Raw genomic sequence first — 17,647 nt, 5'->3', positions numbered from 1 at the left:
TTTTTTTAGTTTTGTCAGTTTTTATTACTATTAAATCCTTATTTTCTTTCATGAAATTATTGAACATCTTAAGGTCTTTATTAATCTGTTTATTCAAATTGGATATCATTTTTTTATTATTAGTATTATTATTATCTCTATTATTAATGTAATTATGTATAATTGTACACATATTATTCCTTGTAGCATTGATATGATGATCAGGTGCATCTATACTTTCAAAAATATTTTCTAAATCAGAAATTATATTGACTATTTCTTTATCCTTCTTTATAAAATAATATTAAAGTTATTTCAAAACAAAATTTCAACTTTAAACGTTGTTTATTTTTTTTTTTTTATTCATTTAAATAAATTAATTTAAAATACTTTAGACATTTTACGAAAACATCTCTTTCCCATTCATGCTTTCTCTCACCCTCGTTTGAATAAGTTTTAAAATTCTAAAAAAACTGAGTTTGTATGATGAATTTTTCGCTAATTTAAACATTAAAATTTCTCTACTTTCATAGAATCCCCCATAAATGTACCTTCATCATTCAATGGTATTCGATAAAGTAGAAACACCTTTTATTTGTGCATAAAATACGGCATAAAAAGTATTATCACATTATTATCAGAAGATAGGACATTGCCATAGAATTTTCGAAAATAAAGTAATACTTAGTAACTTGCCATATTAACGGCTTATGTGTACGGTAATGTTCTTCAAGTTATAATAGCGAATAGGACTTTTTCTTTACTTCCACATGTTGCAAATTATAAAGTCCAGAGTATTCGTCTACAGGGTGACGAACCCAGCCTGTGTTTCTAGTCCATCTGAGGTAAATGTTTCTACAAATATATAGGAAGTCAATTTCTTTAAGCTTCGGACATGAACATGCCATAATTAACAAAAAGTTTACGAATTATCCAATTGAGAGACTTAAGGCTTTGTTTTAGAATCTCAATGATAATTTTATAGATTCGACACAATTTAGTTATTCATATTTTATTTTTATCTTCAGCTTTACTTTATCGACATTAAACTTCAGGTGGTTCTTTAAAAAAAATGCCTCTTCGGCAGAATTTCACTTTACTAATGAGATCAAGGACATACAGGTGTAGTAGACGAGTATTCGATGAGGTCACAATTAGTTTTAAGTAATTTTCTTTGTTATTTCTGAGACTAATTAGTAATAGAAAGCGAACATTTGTTTTCACTTCTTGTTATGAGGTTAGCGCAGTTTACAAAGAATTAACGCAACTCTTTAGTTACGGTTTCCTCAGTAGTTATGAAGGTTATTAAGCGTGCACAACAGAAGGAAGTTAGTAACGGATTTTTCAGAGATAACTGTCAGTCTATTTCTTTAATTCTTATTACTCTATTCCTTGCAGTTAGCCGGTATTATAAAATATTAAAATAAATGGTAAAACGTCCAATTATTAAGTTCACGTAGAGATCTCTAATTTATCTTGGTTTAAAGAATTCAGTATTTCTTGAATGAGGGTGAATGAGCCCTTAATTGCGTTAGTTCAATCCATAAAAACTCATATCAACATCTTAAGTATATACAAACTGTCGGCCAAATTTCTAGTTTATTATTAGAAATAATTTGAAGTTTGACAGAAATTAAAAAAAATAAAAATTAATTAATTGAATTTAAATATTTACTCTTTTCCGTGTCGAATAGATCCGCTACCTTGGACTACATCTGGACAAACGATTAACCTGGAATCCTCACACAAGACTGAAAAGAATTGAAACTGCTCGTCGATTTCGACTTTTCCAGCACTTACTAGACAGACGGTCTAAACTTCCAACTCATTACAAAAAGACTGATCTACATGACTGTAAAAAGGGCAATCTGGACATATGGTTGAGCTTTGGGGCTCCATTAAACCTTCGAATTCCTCTCAATCCTTACAATCCAAAATCCTTCGTAAAATCCTCAATGCTCCTTACTTTGTCACAAATAAAATCATACATAAAGATCTTAATGTTTCCTATGTAACCGATCTAGCCCGAACCAGATATCACTCCTTCCATTATAAACTTCCAAACCACTAAAACCCCCTAGTTTCTAACCTTGCATCCTCCACAATCCTCCGAGGCGCCTGAAAAAAATATGGCCACGAGACCTGCTCGTGTAAAATGTCATTAGAGTGCTACCAATGGGTAGTTGCTCTTCACGCCTGTAAAACTCCATTTTAATTAAGATCAAATTTACTGAATGTATTATAAAATTTAAAATTCTAAATTTTAATAAAGATATTTAAAAAAATCAATAAACAAGTAAAAGAATATTAAGGTAGATCTTTGGGTCTGATATAGACTATTTATCTATAAAAATGACTGGACAAAGTAAATATTGGCATTACTGTAAAATTATACTATCCCAACTTACGGCGAGTATTGTTCAATGTAGTACATAACACAATCTCACAAGGAGAGATGATAAAACAAAAAATATTAGAAGGCAATCCTTCTCGCCGACCCGCCACACTAAAACCCCGATTTAGCAGCGGTCCTATGTCACTTTTGAAATATTTAATCAAAACGGGAAGAGGACAATTAACTTAGTTGAATCAAGTAACATTGAGAAAGTGACTAAAATTAAAAAAAAAAACGTGGTGAAGACCACTTTTGAGTAAGAACTGTGCCATGATGATACATGCACGTTTCCAACATATAATATATATTTTATCTTTATTTCATATTTTTATATAATTTTAATAAGCCACAAAATATAAAGTTTTTTCTCCATTCTTTTAAGTACCATCTGTCATTTAGGTCTAATTATAAAAAATGCTAAATAAAAAGTGAATAATATTTCAGTCATTGATTAAGTAGAGTAGAATTAAAAAAAGCTCACCTTTTGATGAAATATAACGGATATGATATTAATGAACTTTTTGTTCTCTGTTTAGTGATGTGATTTATTTCGATGAAAACCAGCAATGTCATACTGAGAAATAAGCATGATCATACATAACCTTTAGTATAAAATATAATAGAAGAGTGAAAATTTGTTACCGTGTTATCAATAGTTTTTTTTTAAATCCTGAGCGTCTGCGGCTAGTGCTCTCGCTCAGTTTCCACTAGCTTTCAAAATGAGTGGTCAAGAGAAAAGCGTTGTGACCTTTGATAGTTTTGCTTTTTCCTCCAAGCTTAGTTCTGAATTCACCAGACTGACTTTAAATATTTACGTACATAATGATTTGCATTTATGATTTTATTTAACTTTGATTTAAATTAATCTTGTTACTTTTGTGTTTTTCTTTTCTACTTATCACTAATGTCTCAGTGAATATGACAGAATGTAATATTACTCAATAATGGAAAAAAATATTAGAAAATTGGGGGTTGTTTTGTTCCTGAACTACTCAGTTGCTATTTTATAAAAATCTTTTGGCATGGAAACAAATTTAATATTTGATTAAATGAATTAAAAAATAAAATGGAGTTGGTTAATGTTTCTTCTTCTACTTTCTTCCCATAGATCACCAGGTCAGGGATTAAAATTATGTCACTTCGTACAGATTTAGCCGGAATGAGAAGTAAGTGCGTGGAGTACTACTTTATATCTGCTTCATGTGAGCGATGTACTATTTGCACCTTGCGGTTGAACTTCTCCAGCTCCAGGTGTCTTTGAAGGACGAGGCCCTGTAGCAGTTCTACAGCTGGTCTCGAACTCCGCCAATAGATGTCTGCTCATAAGCACGTCCCATGCTTAGTACCTTCAGCCTCACGCCGTTACTGGTGAAGCTGCTATCCACCCATCACCAGGGATATTTTTTATGACCACTCGGTCAAGATCTGCCGTGTTTGGCAAAATCAAGGCCACCTCGGGGAGAGTGCGACTTAAGTCGCTCATGGACGCTCTTGGGAAGAGGTTTCGTTTATCGTCAGCTGTCTGTTCCCGTAGATTGGAGGAAGACCAATCACTTAGATCAACCCTAGGTAAAGGTGCTACTTCTCCACAACACCCTCGTCCAAGTTTATATTTATTTTTAATATTTTATTTTTTCAATATTTTTCTCTTTGATTATATATAAAAAAAACAAAAAAACTATTGTAGTTTCTAATTAAATGAAACGAAAATGGTTCGAATTTTCCAAAAAAATTGAAGTCCTAAACTTTTTATTGGCAATCAAATTGAACAATTCTGGACTATTTTCGCTCCACATGGCACAATCCAACTTGTTTTACGGCATATTCTTCAATTTTTTAAAAGTTTGTAGCAGAATCTTTCTTAATCATCTGGTTTTCTTTACGTCCTTTTTTTCAGAACAAAACTTAATATTCGTCATGAAATAATTGTTGTTATAATAAAAGCATTTAAAACATTGTAAACAATTTCATTAGAAATTTTCGAAAAATTCTTATAGAACATTTTATAGGAATTATTGGTATTTTTGAATATAATATTATATAAATAAATAAACAGTAGAGGAAACATCCGCTAAATACTTGCAGTATTGAGCAGTATTCTTCAGGCTTAATCGTAAATAGGCCTTTACGTTAGAGAAATGTGACGAGCTAGAACAATAAATTAAGATGGTGAGATAAAGCTATTTGCTGTCTCCATTCATGCCGTGGTCTTTGACCCAGATCAAAAGCAGCGCCGAGATAATATTTCTATGGCTCAATGAAGATTTCACATCCTATATAGCGCTTGATTAATCAGTCTTAAATGTTAACACGGGAAAGCTAATTCAGCGGCTTGCTAAGTTAATCGATAGGTAGTATAGGATATAGGTAGGTTTAAGATATAGGTAAGGTCTAACGGTATATATTTTTTAAAATTTTTATAAGTCTATATTGTCTGCGTCCCGCGGAATTACCTGCGGTAAATGTTGCTTTTTAAAAACTGTTTCTCGGGAACTATTGAACATAAATACCTTATGAGGATTCTAATTTGAGCGAATTTACTCTATTTTGGAAAATGTGCTATTCGTTTTTTTGGCAGTTTTAAGGGCGTGGACCACTGAAAATTGTTGAGGGTTGAAAAACCTATAAACATACCAAATATCAGCGATTATTGAGCATAAACCGCTTTAAGGGCTAAGATTTAAGCCTAGTAAATGAACTATGAAGTTGCATATTCTGATTATTTTCGTAATTGTTGTTTATTTATTCAGTAAGTATAGTTTTACCAATTTCCATGATGGGTGTCAAAATAGATTCCCAGAATGTCGATTTCTCATTATTTGATAAAAAAAAATAAGTTTCTTCTGAAAAATTGTATCTCAGAAAATAAATATTAAAGGTAAGGAGTTCAATTAGGGCATTAGCGAATTTTAGCAATTATTTTCTACTTTTAAAATTTTTTTTTTTTATAATTTCTTTCATTTTTAGCTTTTTCTTGGATAAAATGAACTTCCGAACTTGTAGACTTGAAATACTTCAATAGCTTATTTTTAAGGACGTTTACTATCTAAACCTGTATAGTCTTGATGAAAATTTAATCATTTTTCTAACAAGCAATTAAAATTTTTTTTGCAACATAGGACAAGTTTGTTGTCCTGTAAAATTTTGTTGGCAGAACAACCAAAAATATTCTTCTAATCTGTCACATTATTTTGGACTGGGCTCTCGATATATTATTTTAAAATATTTATGATAGGGATATTTATTGATGGTACCACAAATTTTCATCGAATTCTGTCAAAGACCGAAGGCTTGTGCAATGGGTAAGAGATAAATTTTCGCGTTGAAATTATGTGAAACAGTTTTAAAGACAAAAGAAAAACGAGAAATGGAGTGCTTTGAATGCAGGAGCATAGACAGATTTTTTTTTTAAGAATGGATGGGAAGAAATTAATGAGCAGGCAAGTATTGCTCAAAATTAACTCAAAGTTGACGCTATGTATAATAATTAAAATTTAATTATTTTGTAATTAGTTGTAGTGTTCAATTTAGTTACATTTATTTTTATTTATATCATTTTCATTAGAATTTGCTTATTTGAAAATAAACATATTTATTTATATTTGTGTAACAGAAACAGTTTCTAAGGGTTGTAAACTCGTTGATAAGCCGTCGCCTAGCAACAGGCCGACCATCTTCATTTAATGTTAGTTGATGATGCTAATTAGTGGCCATTGTAGTTTCTAATCAGCCCTGTCTATAGTTTAGTGTATGATAGTTTGGATATTTTGAGTTTTTTAATCGACATTACAGTCCGAAACCAGGCCTTTTCTAAGTTTTTTTGGCCTTTGACTTGAATATGAGTTGCTGCTGATGAGTCGTCTATGTGTAGTTGCTCAGATATCGTCACCAGGCCCTGTCTGCTTAAATTATTATTAGACAGCTGTATAGACGTGGTCCCACTAACGCTTGAAGAATTGGACTTGAAAACATCGTCTCTGACCTTTCGGAGCGGATAATATTCTCTTCAGGAGTCATTTCATCTCTGACCCATCGGAGCCGTTCAGTATTATTTATTTTATATTTATTACTTTTGTAAATTGGTTTCTTCAATTCATAATTTATTTTGCTAATTTTATTTTTAGTTATATTCATTGTTTTATTTTACTTCATGTTTTCAATTGTTAGCTTAGCCAAATAAATGTTGATTGTTTTTTTTGTTGTTTTTTCAGGCTTTTAAACAAAAAGACATCATCAATTTGAGTTGGCTTTAACAGACCTAATAAATACTCGAAATACAAACCTAAAGTTGTCTTGAAAACGTTTGTTTTCATGCATTCCGGAGAAAGAGGGTGCATCCTCCCACTGTTTACGCCATTGCATGGATGGGCAAAAAATTGAAAGTGAAAGAAGTTGCATGTATAGAGACAGGAATGAATATTAAAGGCTGCGAGAATATTAGAAGAGGAAGGGGAAAATTTATTTTACACAACTTAATCGGAGTTAAGTGCCCAGATCTAAGAATCATGTGGTCCCCCATAAGAATTCTAAAAATGTTCATAAAACATGTCGTGCATTTATTACCTTTAAATAAATCCAGCATAAACTGTCTGTATACCTACCTCGTATGTTTCGCGGAGTAGTTCCTACATCGAATAATATAGCAATGAATATAACTTTATCAACGTTTCTGAGATTTCCTTTCTTGTGTTTATTTCATCATATTTGTAGGTATATCAATTTAGATGTATATGAGCAAGAATCTAAAAATAATCGCCCCTATATTAAAATTTTCGATATAATATCATTCTGAAATTTTACTTGACCTCATATTTAATACTTTCTATTCAAATAATACTGTGAAGTCTCGTTGGACGCCATTCCGAAACCTGATTCAGCCCCCTCACCTTAGATTACCCTGCTTCACAAAAATATGTAGTTTTCCTTCCTGGTTCATTAAACATCCTACCTTTTCTGATTTTGAAATGATGTATATTTGTTAAAAACCGGTTTAATTTTCGTAGAATGTACAGTGTAACTTTCCTTGTTTCGCAATTACTAGGAACTGGAGAGTGTACAGCCTTAGTCGAAAGTATCCAACAATTCTTATTAAAACAAACGATAGACAAACAACAGATAAATACAAATAATTATATAAATAATCCATTAAATGAATATATTTTTGTCAACACAAATTTCAGAAGTACCAATAAATGGGTGAAAATCATTTGTTTTTTTTACTGATATTTTTACGATATTCGGTTTGTAAATTCTGAAGTTACATAGATATAGTTAATGCTTATTGTTTAATATTACCTAAAAATCCCTGAATTAGTAAAAATATAGTGGCTTGTGGTTGGGTTTACTGGATTAAAAAAAAAACATTATTATAAAAAAATTATTTCAAATTCATGAATCTAACTACGTCATAAAAAATCATTTTCTGTAGGGAAAATTGAAACTTTTTCAATATCTCTTTTCAATATTTGTTTATGCACCACATTTTACCAAGCAGGCTCAACATTTCTACTTTTAAGTGTATTGATGACAAACGAAGTGTAAAAAAAATTAATGTTGAACAAACAAAAACTAAAAAATTTATTATTTTTTTACGACTGTCCATTTTAGAAGAACACTCTAAAATTAATTCAAACCCAATATGCAATAATAAAAAAAAAAGAAATTGAATTTACAAAGTTATTTTCTATCTGGGGACATGGTAACATTGCAGCAAATATCGGATTGCAAAAAAGCTGGAGATGCAAAAATTCTCACAATTTGTAACAAAATTTTGTCACAACTCAAACCTACACTACTAGGGAGGGAGGGTCTCATAGCAAGAAACAAACAATTGACGGATTAAATATACCCATAAAATCGCATGCAGGAAATATCCAAAAGATTTTTCTGGCGAATGTCGTTTCCTTTAGACGCTTCTAAAAGAATACAAAAAAACATACGAAACTTACAGATTGTACAAAATTAATGTAGTATCTGCGGTTCTCATATACATCGAATTAGATTAAAAATATGTAATAGGTCTTTCTTTTCCTTTTCCTTCTCTTTGCATCTATTTCTTGATTAATGTTTTCCCTCTGAAGCGCTTTCACTTCTCTGCTAAGATTAAAGCCTGAAATCGGCATAAATAGTTGGAAATTACAAGAATCTGGGACCATTCTTCTAGATGGTGTTCTCACATCTCCAAAAGTTAGATAAAATTTGCAATAAGTGGTTTTTATTAGTTTTTGTAATAATTGCATCTTATTATTTATTAGATCTGAACAATATATGTATTATATGATTTCAGGTTCAGTAACCTTTCAATCCGATGCCTCATACCTAACTGAATAGAATAAGGCAAAGTGTAAAACTAGACAAAATTAGCTTGTGTTGTTTCAATCTTCGCTCTCACTCACTGCTTGAAGGTTGCTTGAGACGAAGGTATCATTCTTGAGATTGTTGTCATCAAAATTTTGGGAGACTAAGCTTTAAATTTTGTTCTCTTTTTGTAACACACAATTATAAAAAGTGTTTTTTTTAAAATATTTATTTATTGCTATTTACAACTGTACATTATAATACATTTAGTAAATCTTATCTAAGTTAAATTGGAGTGTTACAGACGTTTAGAGAAACTACCCATTGGTAGCACTCTAAATAAAAAGTTAAACAATTAAAGTTTTCATTTTAAATTGTCGTTTTCAATGTAGGAATTAGGCCGTTTTTAATTTTCAAGTCTTGGAAACAAGTTAAATTTAGTTTCGAAGTTAATGCATTTTTAAATTAATTTTCAATGTAGCTGGATGTTTTAAAATAGGTAACAGTAACATTCATGAGTTTTTAGTTTTACATGTTCTAAGAATATTAAATTTTCTAGACGTAACAAGCCATTATTATACTTGTCTTCGAGAAATGAGATATTTCTTCAAAAGTTAATATAAAATACAAGAAACTTGCATAAAAAATAAAATATATTTTCTCCCAAATATAAAACTATTAAATGAACTATACAATTTTTCATTGTTCCCAATACCTTTGGGCAAGAAATCAAGCCAGATTTTTAAAAAGTTTTAATTTATAGAGAATTATTCACTTAACATCGACTAAATTAATATCAACATTTATACAAAAAAAAAGAATCATATTCATTTATTTAATGCATTTGTTTTTTAGCCTTCTATGTTTTCTCTTGCCAACTATTGTTACAATCAATATTGTGATGGGCTGTTATGGTGTATGCCCGGCAAACTTAAACCACCATGGTATCATACGAGATATTGACTCCTACATTTCTCTCAGCAGCAATTCATTTTCATTGATGTGTTAATACTCTGATCTCAGATAGCTCAGCTTAACATGCAGAGGTCTTTGTTTTTGCTTAATGGTGTAAAACATCACTGGTCATCAGCGCCATTAATGGATTTTTTTTTTTTGTCAGTTCAATTTTATATTTGTGGCAGTAAACCTTTTGATATTAAAAACTGGAAAACTAATTTTATTGTTTTATCATCCTCTCTAAGAGGTTTTGAAATATCCGTGTTGAATACTAAGCTATTTAGCTGTGCTTTCAAATATGGGCATTCCAGGAAGACCATGATTGTCAAATTGTTGTCACAATATTTAGAGTTTGTCTTGAGATAAGATAGGAGTGATTGAGCCTCCTGTGACCTATTCTTGTGAGCCTAGTCATAATACAAGACCCGGGAAGAAAAAAAGGCAGTTATCTCATCCCAATTTTTGATTACTTTAATGAAAACTATGTATAATTACTAGTAAAAACTGATGAGTCTGCCAAGTATAGGTAGAGGGAATAAATGGCGGCTGTTTAAAAACCTTAACAAAACATTAATTTTTCATTTGGAGCTCTGTATCTTAAAACTACCAACAATACTGGCAAATCTAGAAGAACATTATTTAAAGAAGAGTAAACTTGCTGAAATATTAGCCCTAATAGAGCTATTTACATCAATAGTTCTCGAGATATAGCCTTTTAAAAAGCAACATTTCATAAAAATGTACTGAAATATCAGTAGTTAGTGAATATATTTTGATATATCTATATTTCAATAACCATTCGACGCACAAATGTCTACAATTTTTTTTTTTATAGAAGTTTTATAATAAGTTAAATTTCCTTTATTTTGAGTATTGGTAGACATATGTGCGTTATATGGATCTAGATATATATTTTTTCAAAAATCCAACATTTTATACAATCAAATAGAAATTAACATTTTGTCAAATATCATAAAAACTACTACTCCTACAAAGATAAAAGTTATAGAATATTTTATAGTAAATTAAACCAGCATTAATTTGAGTGCTGGCAGACATCTGTACGTCCAATGGTTTCTGAAATGAAATTTTTCATAAACTTGTTGTTCGAACAACTATAGATCAATTTATTTTTGCAAAAATCATGAAAACTACTATTCCTACGAAGGTAAATGTCATAAGCTACTTTATAGCTCATTAAACTAGCTTTAATTTGAGTGCTAATAGACATCTGTACGTCGAATGGTTTTAGAGATATAGATTTTTCAAAATAAATTCACAAACTACTGATCTTTCAGTACGTTTCATACAACGGTTTTATGAAATGTTGCTTTTTAAAAAGCTATATGTCGAGAACTATTGAACGTAAAAGCTCCATTAGGGTTTACATTTTAGCAAATTTACTCTACTTTAAATGACGCTCTCTTAGATTTGTTGTTGTTGTTGGTAGTTGTAAAGATATAGAGCTCCGCATAAAAAATTAGTTGTTTTTAACGTTTTGAAATAGCCACCATTTTTTATTCCTCCTACCTATACTTGGCAGACTCATCAATTTTGACTAGTTTTCAATTAAGTAATTAAAAATTGGGGTAAAATAACTGTTATTTATCTCCTCTTGGGCTCTTGTACTACCATTACGACTTCTCTTCGGCATTTACGGCTGGATGTACTCCAGGGCTTCACCTCCTTTTTAATAATTATAACTTTATTCCTTCAGCTTTTGTTTAAAAAAAAATATACCATCCAAATGTTATCGCTGTAATAGTAAATTTACAGTCAGCAACATATTCGACATTGCCCATTAGAACTCGTAAACAAAAACATCATATATTTATTTTATAAATTCAGGTATAGAATTAGGAGATCCTGTGGTGTGTCTCAATTTTATTTTGTGCTTATTAAGGAACAATTATTTTGGAAATCCTACAAAATATTCACCACAAGTTTGGCAGCAGAAAGTGTCAAGGTGTGATGTTCATGTAATAAATTAATAATAAAATTATATGGACGGTATCATAATGACTGTGATGTACCTTGGATATAGAGTCTAATATCCTAAACAAAAACTCAGAGAACATAAATCATGCTCGATTCTACATTTAGACTATAAAAGAGGAGTTGACAAAGTGATCTATTGTGGAAGAGTTGTCTTTAAAGCTCTCTGAATGGAATTCGTGTGTGTCGCTAATGTCATTGTGTATGATAAAGTGAAAGTATCCCGAACGAATTTGGGATCGGCTTCATCGATTGAATAGCTCATGATCACTATATGGCTTTATCGTGGATTGGAATCCAGTCCTAAATACAATAAGTCGTTAAACAATTAGCTTTATGTGAATAAGAAATCTATTAAGTTAAAGTAAGTTAAACTGAATTCCGAAACGCCTGGAATTATGTTATTTAATCTTGTGTATGAGAGTTTTTTTTTTGGTACGAAATGAGACAACATGATGGCCGAACGAATTCGAAGGAAGATACTAGCTTGCCAGGTTGTCTACGATTCAGATTAAAGGCTATTTAAAATATGGTGGTAAAATGATGAATCAATTTTTGAGCATAGTAAAACAATAAACATCCGCCATTTTTATGAAGCTCGTATTAAAACGGTGCATGTTTACGGAGTTGTGAATTTTTGAACGGAACCATATTTTTGTGGACTTTCAATTTCGTTTTTTTTTTTTTGTTTTTTTTTATGCATTTGATAAGAAAAAACATGGAGCAGATTTTATGGTATAATTAAGGAGGGCAATAAAATCGGTAGTAGGAAAGCATGTGCTATAGCTCTCGGGGAGAATGGTAACACTGTTCTAACCTGACTGCTATCCTGCTAAAAAGATTGGGAGTGTAAATGTTTTTATCCCGGGTACACCATGAAATAAATATTAATAATAACTGTTTATTATTTGTAATATTACTGTTATGTTCAATACATAACAATTATATTAAATGACACGTATATTAATAAGTGAAAACAATTGTAGTATTTTTAGTTTGTGACCATGGAAGTGATTCATTATTTTTTAATACCAACTAGTAATGACTAAAAAATTCTAGATGTATGCAGAAGATATAAATATCTATGCAGTCTTCTTATGATAAAAAAAGTAGTCCACAAGTCAGTTCAGGTAAGTTATATTCTCTTATACAGAGAAAAACTCGGAGTAGGGTTTGGAGGGATTCCCGGTTAAGGCTAAACGAGCTTAACCAAACCAATGTGAATTTTATTCAAAACCTAATAATATTTAGATGGCTAGTGCTGTGGTTAAAGTTTTTGTTTGGTAAATCGAAAAATAAATTAATTTATCTTATTCAAATTAAATTTGAATACAAAATAAACTTTTACTTTTATAATAAAAAATGACGCAAAATCAATAAAATGGTTTAAATGTAGTAGATGTAGCATAGATAAGAAGATGGTACAGCAATTTTATATAAGTGGGTTTTACTACCAAACTGCAAAATTTTAGTAAAACTTAAATCTTATTACCACCACACCCTCTCCCCTTCTTGATTTGCTTGAAGCACCCCAGGCATGCGATCGCGTCACCCACATTTGAAACCGCTGACATACACCGTGAGAGAGGAGAATAAAATTAGCATATGCTAAAGAGAGGGAGTTTGGGTATGTCAGTTTTGGACATAGGTACATCTAAGTGTAGTAAAAACGTAGAAAATTAAAGCAGAAAAAATAAATAAATTACTAAAGAAATTGTAAATTGATTTAGTTTATTAATTTTAAAAGTTAGAATCACTTTTTTCTCTTTGGAAGGATATCGTACCCCCAACAGGGGATATCAAGTTAATCTATGACTTTCTAAACTGGAATTTACTCGCCCTTGACACGCATTGGAATGGGGTATAATTGACCACACTATGTCCTTAAATTACCCTAATGGTAGTATTTTTATTTAATTTCTAAAACTTCATAATGAAACGTCTTATGTTTTATTTTAATAAAACAGAAAAGGCAATAAAGTTTTTGATCTCATAAGGCCTTTGATTTCTCTCTGACATTTAAAATTTTCTAATATGGATTTAAAGTATGAAGAAAAAATTTAATGCAAATTTAAAAATGGTATGTACTTATAAAATTAGTAAGTTTCCTGGCCTGTCTGTGTTGTACTCTTAGGAATTAAGATGTGATAGGAATTCCAAATTCTTAAGTAAATGGACCCTTTTTAATACATGAGAAATAGGGATAAGTTGTGCTCTAGGCTAGATACATGACTAGGATGGTGAATGGATAGAGGATGATAAATGAATGGTAAGCAGCATTGAACTGAAAATGTTAAAAGTAGTTTTTGGATATGGTGTGTTTTTAAAATATTATGAATCATAATTTTTTCCAGAAACACTTATGGTTTTTTATAAAAACAAATCTTTTCAAAGTATTCCGTGAAAATTTTCAAAAATACTTTCGTTATAATTATATTAATAGAATATAATAGCCATTAGCTAATAAAAAATATTAGAAGAAGAGAGTTGACCGTGTGAAGAAGGGGTGGTAAATCTCAGTTGATAACAGAACAGTACTCTTATCAGCTCTGACGAAGCCCTGCAAAGTGGGGGGGAAACTTTTGTTACAATAAATAGTTTTCTTTTACTATTTTTATACTTTTACTAACCGCCACCCGGACTCTCTTCCTCCAATCTAATAGTAATATTGATCAATTCCAGATTATATACTTAAAATTTGTATTTATACTAGTTTCAAGTTAAATTATCAATTAACAATATTCCCCCAGAAGTTCGTCAAAATGAATTTCTCCCGAACAAATAACTTTATTTTTAGTTAGCTCTTGTCTTAAAAAGTCTTGAGCAGCAGAGCTCCTCACTATGGTTGTTTTCTCCTCTCTCTCTCTATTTTTTTTTAGTTTGAGAACAAATGTAATATGATTTAAATGTTTCTTTAATGCTTGAAAAAAAAGGTGGGTAGGGAGGGAGGAAGAACAAGTTGAGACGCCCTAGAGGTAATAATACCGTAAATATAAGGACGAAAAACCACAAAAGAAAATGAATAAATAAAAAATGGAAGGGTTGCGAGAAAAAGTTTAGATTTCTAAGGTGCACTTCTCTAACACTAATTTATTTATCTTTCAAAAACCAAAAACATAATATACTTTAAAATATATAGTATTTGAGTAATCCGCAAATGATGTTTTCTTTTCTTCTTAACCTTTTGTCTTGCCTCTTTTGCAACTTTTTAGATACCTATTGAAAACATTTTATTATTATTTTTTGCAGGTAAAATTAAATGAAGACAGTTAGCATTTTGGTTCTTCTATTTTTCGAAACTGTTATTGCTGAGAGGTCAATCATTAATGAAATACGAAGGTTGTGCCAGCATTATGGGATTTCTTACAAAGATAATAATTTTATGACCAGATCTTCAAACCATGCTGAGTATGACTTTATTGTCGTGGGATCTGGACCAGCAGGTTCCGTTATTGCAAATCGGCTCTCCGAAATTCCTCATTGGAATGTTCTATTGTTGGAGAAAGGCCCAGAAGGAAATATATTCAGTGACATACCTCTCCTGGCTATCAGGACGAGAAACAGTTCCATATCAAGAGTTTACGAAGCAGAAAGAGAACCTGGCGTTTGCTTGGGGTTGGTTGGCAAAAGATGTTACTGGCCGGCGGGTAATGCTTTAGGAGGTGCAACACTGATCAACGCAGTTATGCACACCAGAGGATTTCCAGAAGACTACGATAGCTGGGCCTACGAAGGGAACTATGGCTGGTCCTATAGAGAAGTCCTACCTTATTTCTTGAAGAGCGAAAATATTTCTATACGTCGATTGATGGACTCAGAATTTCACTCTACAAGCGGTCCCCTCCCGGTTACGTATCCTTACTCAACAAGATTAGCTAAGATGTTCCTCCGAGCTGGACAGGAATTAGGATATGACATGATAGACTACAGCAACCCATACACAGTAACAGGTTTCGGTCATGCCTATGCTAATCACAGGAAAGGGAGAAAATATAGTGCTGCTCAGGCATTTTTAATCCCTTATTTATCCCGACCAAATCTACATGTCATAAAAGAAGCACTCGTCACTAAAGTTCTCATTACACCGGAAACAAAAAGGGCATATGGTGTTAAGTATTTGAAAAATGGAGTCGAGAAAACTGTGCTAGCAACCAATGAAGTAATTCTCTCAGCTGGTGCCTTCGGCTCGCCTCAGTTGCTAATGCTATCGGGTATTGGGCCGGTAGATGATTTAGAACGATTGAAAATTCCAGTCATCGCAGACCTGCCAGTTGGTCAAAATTTACAAGACCAACCCAGCACACCTGCTTTAATCTTCCTCATAAATACTACTGACAGTATAACTCTTCCCAAGATGTTATTCTCAAGTCCTATCGATTTCATCCAGTGGTACAAATTTGGAAACAACATATATGCCGATAACGGAGCCGAAGCAGTGGCTTTTGTGAAGAGTTCATATGCAGGTTCATCTCCTGACATTGAGTTGATACTCGCTCCAGGTTCGTTGGTGTCAGACGGCGGTACTTTTATAAGAAGAAATTTGTACATTACAGATGAGGTATACCATAAGACTTGGGGAAATGTAAAATTCAGAGAAGCATTCGCTATAGGACCTTTATACATGTATCCGAAAAGTAGAGGTGAAGTAAAGCTTATGAGTCGTGATCCCAGAGATCCCTTACATATTAAAAACAATTTTTTCTATGATCCAATAGACATGAAAATTTTGATAGAAGCAGTTAGAATTGCAATGAGAATTGGTGAGACAGAAGCCTTTCAAAGAGTTGGAGCAAAGCTTCATAAAGTTCCAGTATATGGATGTGAAAGTTTAGAATTTGATTCTGATGAATACTGGGAGTGTGCAATACGAACTGTGACCATACATTTTCATCATCAATGTGGTACTTGCCGAATGGGTCCCGACCCTTACACATCTGTGGTAGACCCAAGGCTCAAAGTGTATGGAATTACAGGGCTCAGAGTTGCTGACGCTTCTATAATGCCAACAATTGTTGGACCCCATACAATGGCACCCTGCTACATGATTGGAGAAAAAGCTGCGGATATGATCAAGGAAGATTGGGGAATTTACATTAATGTATAGTTTTTATAATTCAGGTATGTTGAGTAAAGTCAATTATGGAGTAAAATATTGTGAATGATCTCAAGATACTAGGATGAGTGGAAGCATAAAGTTGATTTAAATGCTTCTAAGAGATCCTTGATTATTAATGATTAATAAACTTCTATCAGAAGAGTTTAAATGGTGGCAATGGCTCTTGTAGCTACCGTGAAAACTTCATGAGTAAGTTATTTTCTGAGAAAAGTCTAGAAAAATCAAATTATTTTTTATTAATATGGATTTGCTCTTCTAATCTTATAGTTCACTAAATGCCAACTATCATATGAATCTATTTGATTTTTTATGGTGTTCAAGATAATATGTGATTCTGCCTTTGTGCTCTAGCATGTTAAAATCTAAAATGTCTGAGGCAAAGTTACCTTTAAAAAACAGTTGGATCCGTGAATAATGGATAACAATTAAAAGCAGCGTAATGACCAATACAAGATAGCAAGACTTGAAGAAATCTTATAGAATTGTTTAATTGTTTCTTTTCTTTTTTTTTTTTTTAATTTTTGTTTCTATTTTTACATGAAAGTTTTTATTTATTATTTATGATACAGATTTTGTTGTTTTGTGATTTGTGATATCAATATTTAAACAAAAAAAGAGTAATTATATAATTTTTTAAATAAACTAGTCACATAACTGGTTTTACTTTTTTGAAAACCTCAAATTCATCCAAAGGAAGTGAGTCGGTGATTTATTGGAAAAAATTTCTCAAAAGCAAATTTATGTTCAAAGATAAAGAATTCTTATTTTTGCAGATAACTCAAGCACTTCTTTATATGATAATTCCTAAATTAAAAATTAAATAAAATAGAAGTAACAATAAATAAATTTTAAAAATATAAAATAAAATGGGAGTTAAAGTGACAGTCAACAGATAAAACAAGTATGTG

General features: G+C 31.5%; 1 protein-coding gene across 1 annotated transcript in view; it reads left to right on the top strand.

The window, feature by feature from the left end:
* LOC106688315 (glucose dehydrogenase [FAD, quinone]) overlaps positions 1–17,376 on the top strand; it is a 27,751-nt gene extending 10,375 nt beyond the window's left edge. The window contains exon 2 of the mRNA XM_014432711.2: positions 14,873–17,376. Coding sequence (XP_014288197.1) covers positions 14,883–16,727 — 1,845 coding nt within the window. The 5' untranslated portion in view covers positions 14,873–14,882 and the 3' untranslated portion in view covers positions 16,728–17,376. The remainder of the gene's footprint in view (positions 1–14,872) is intronic.
* The last annotated feature ends 271 nt before the right edge of the window (positions 17,377–17,647 follow it).

This window comes from Halyomorpha halys, unplaced genomic scaffold, assembly GCF_000696795.3.
Source record: "Halyomorpha halys isolate HHAL.00 unplaced genomic scaffold, Hhal_1.1 Scaffold1102.1, whole genome shotgun sequence".
NCBI classification, from domain to species: domain Eukaryota; kingdom Metazoa; phylum Arthropoda; class Insecta; order Hemiptera; family Pentatomidae; genus Halyomorpha; species Halyomorpha halys.
Note: the sequence above shows the minus strand (reverse complement) of the source record. Positions and strands in the feature narration are given on the sequence as shown.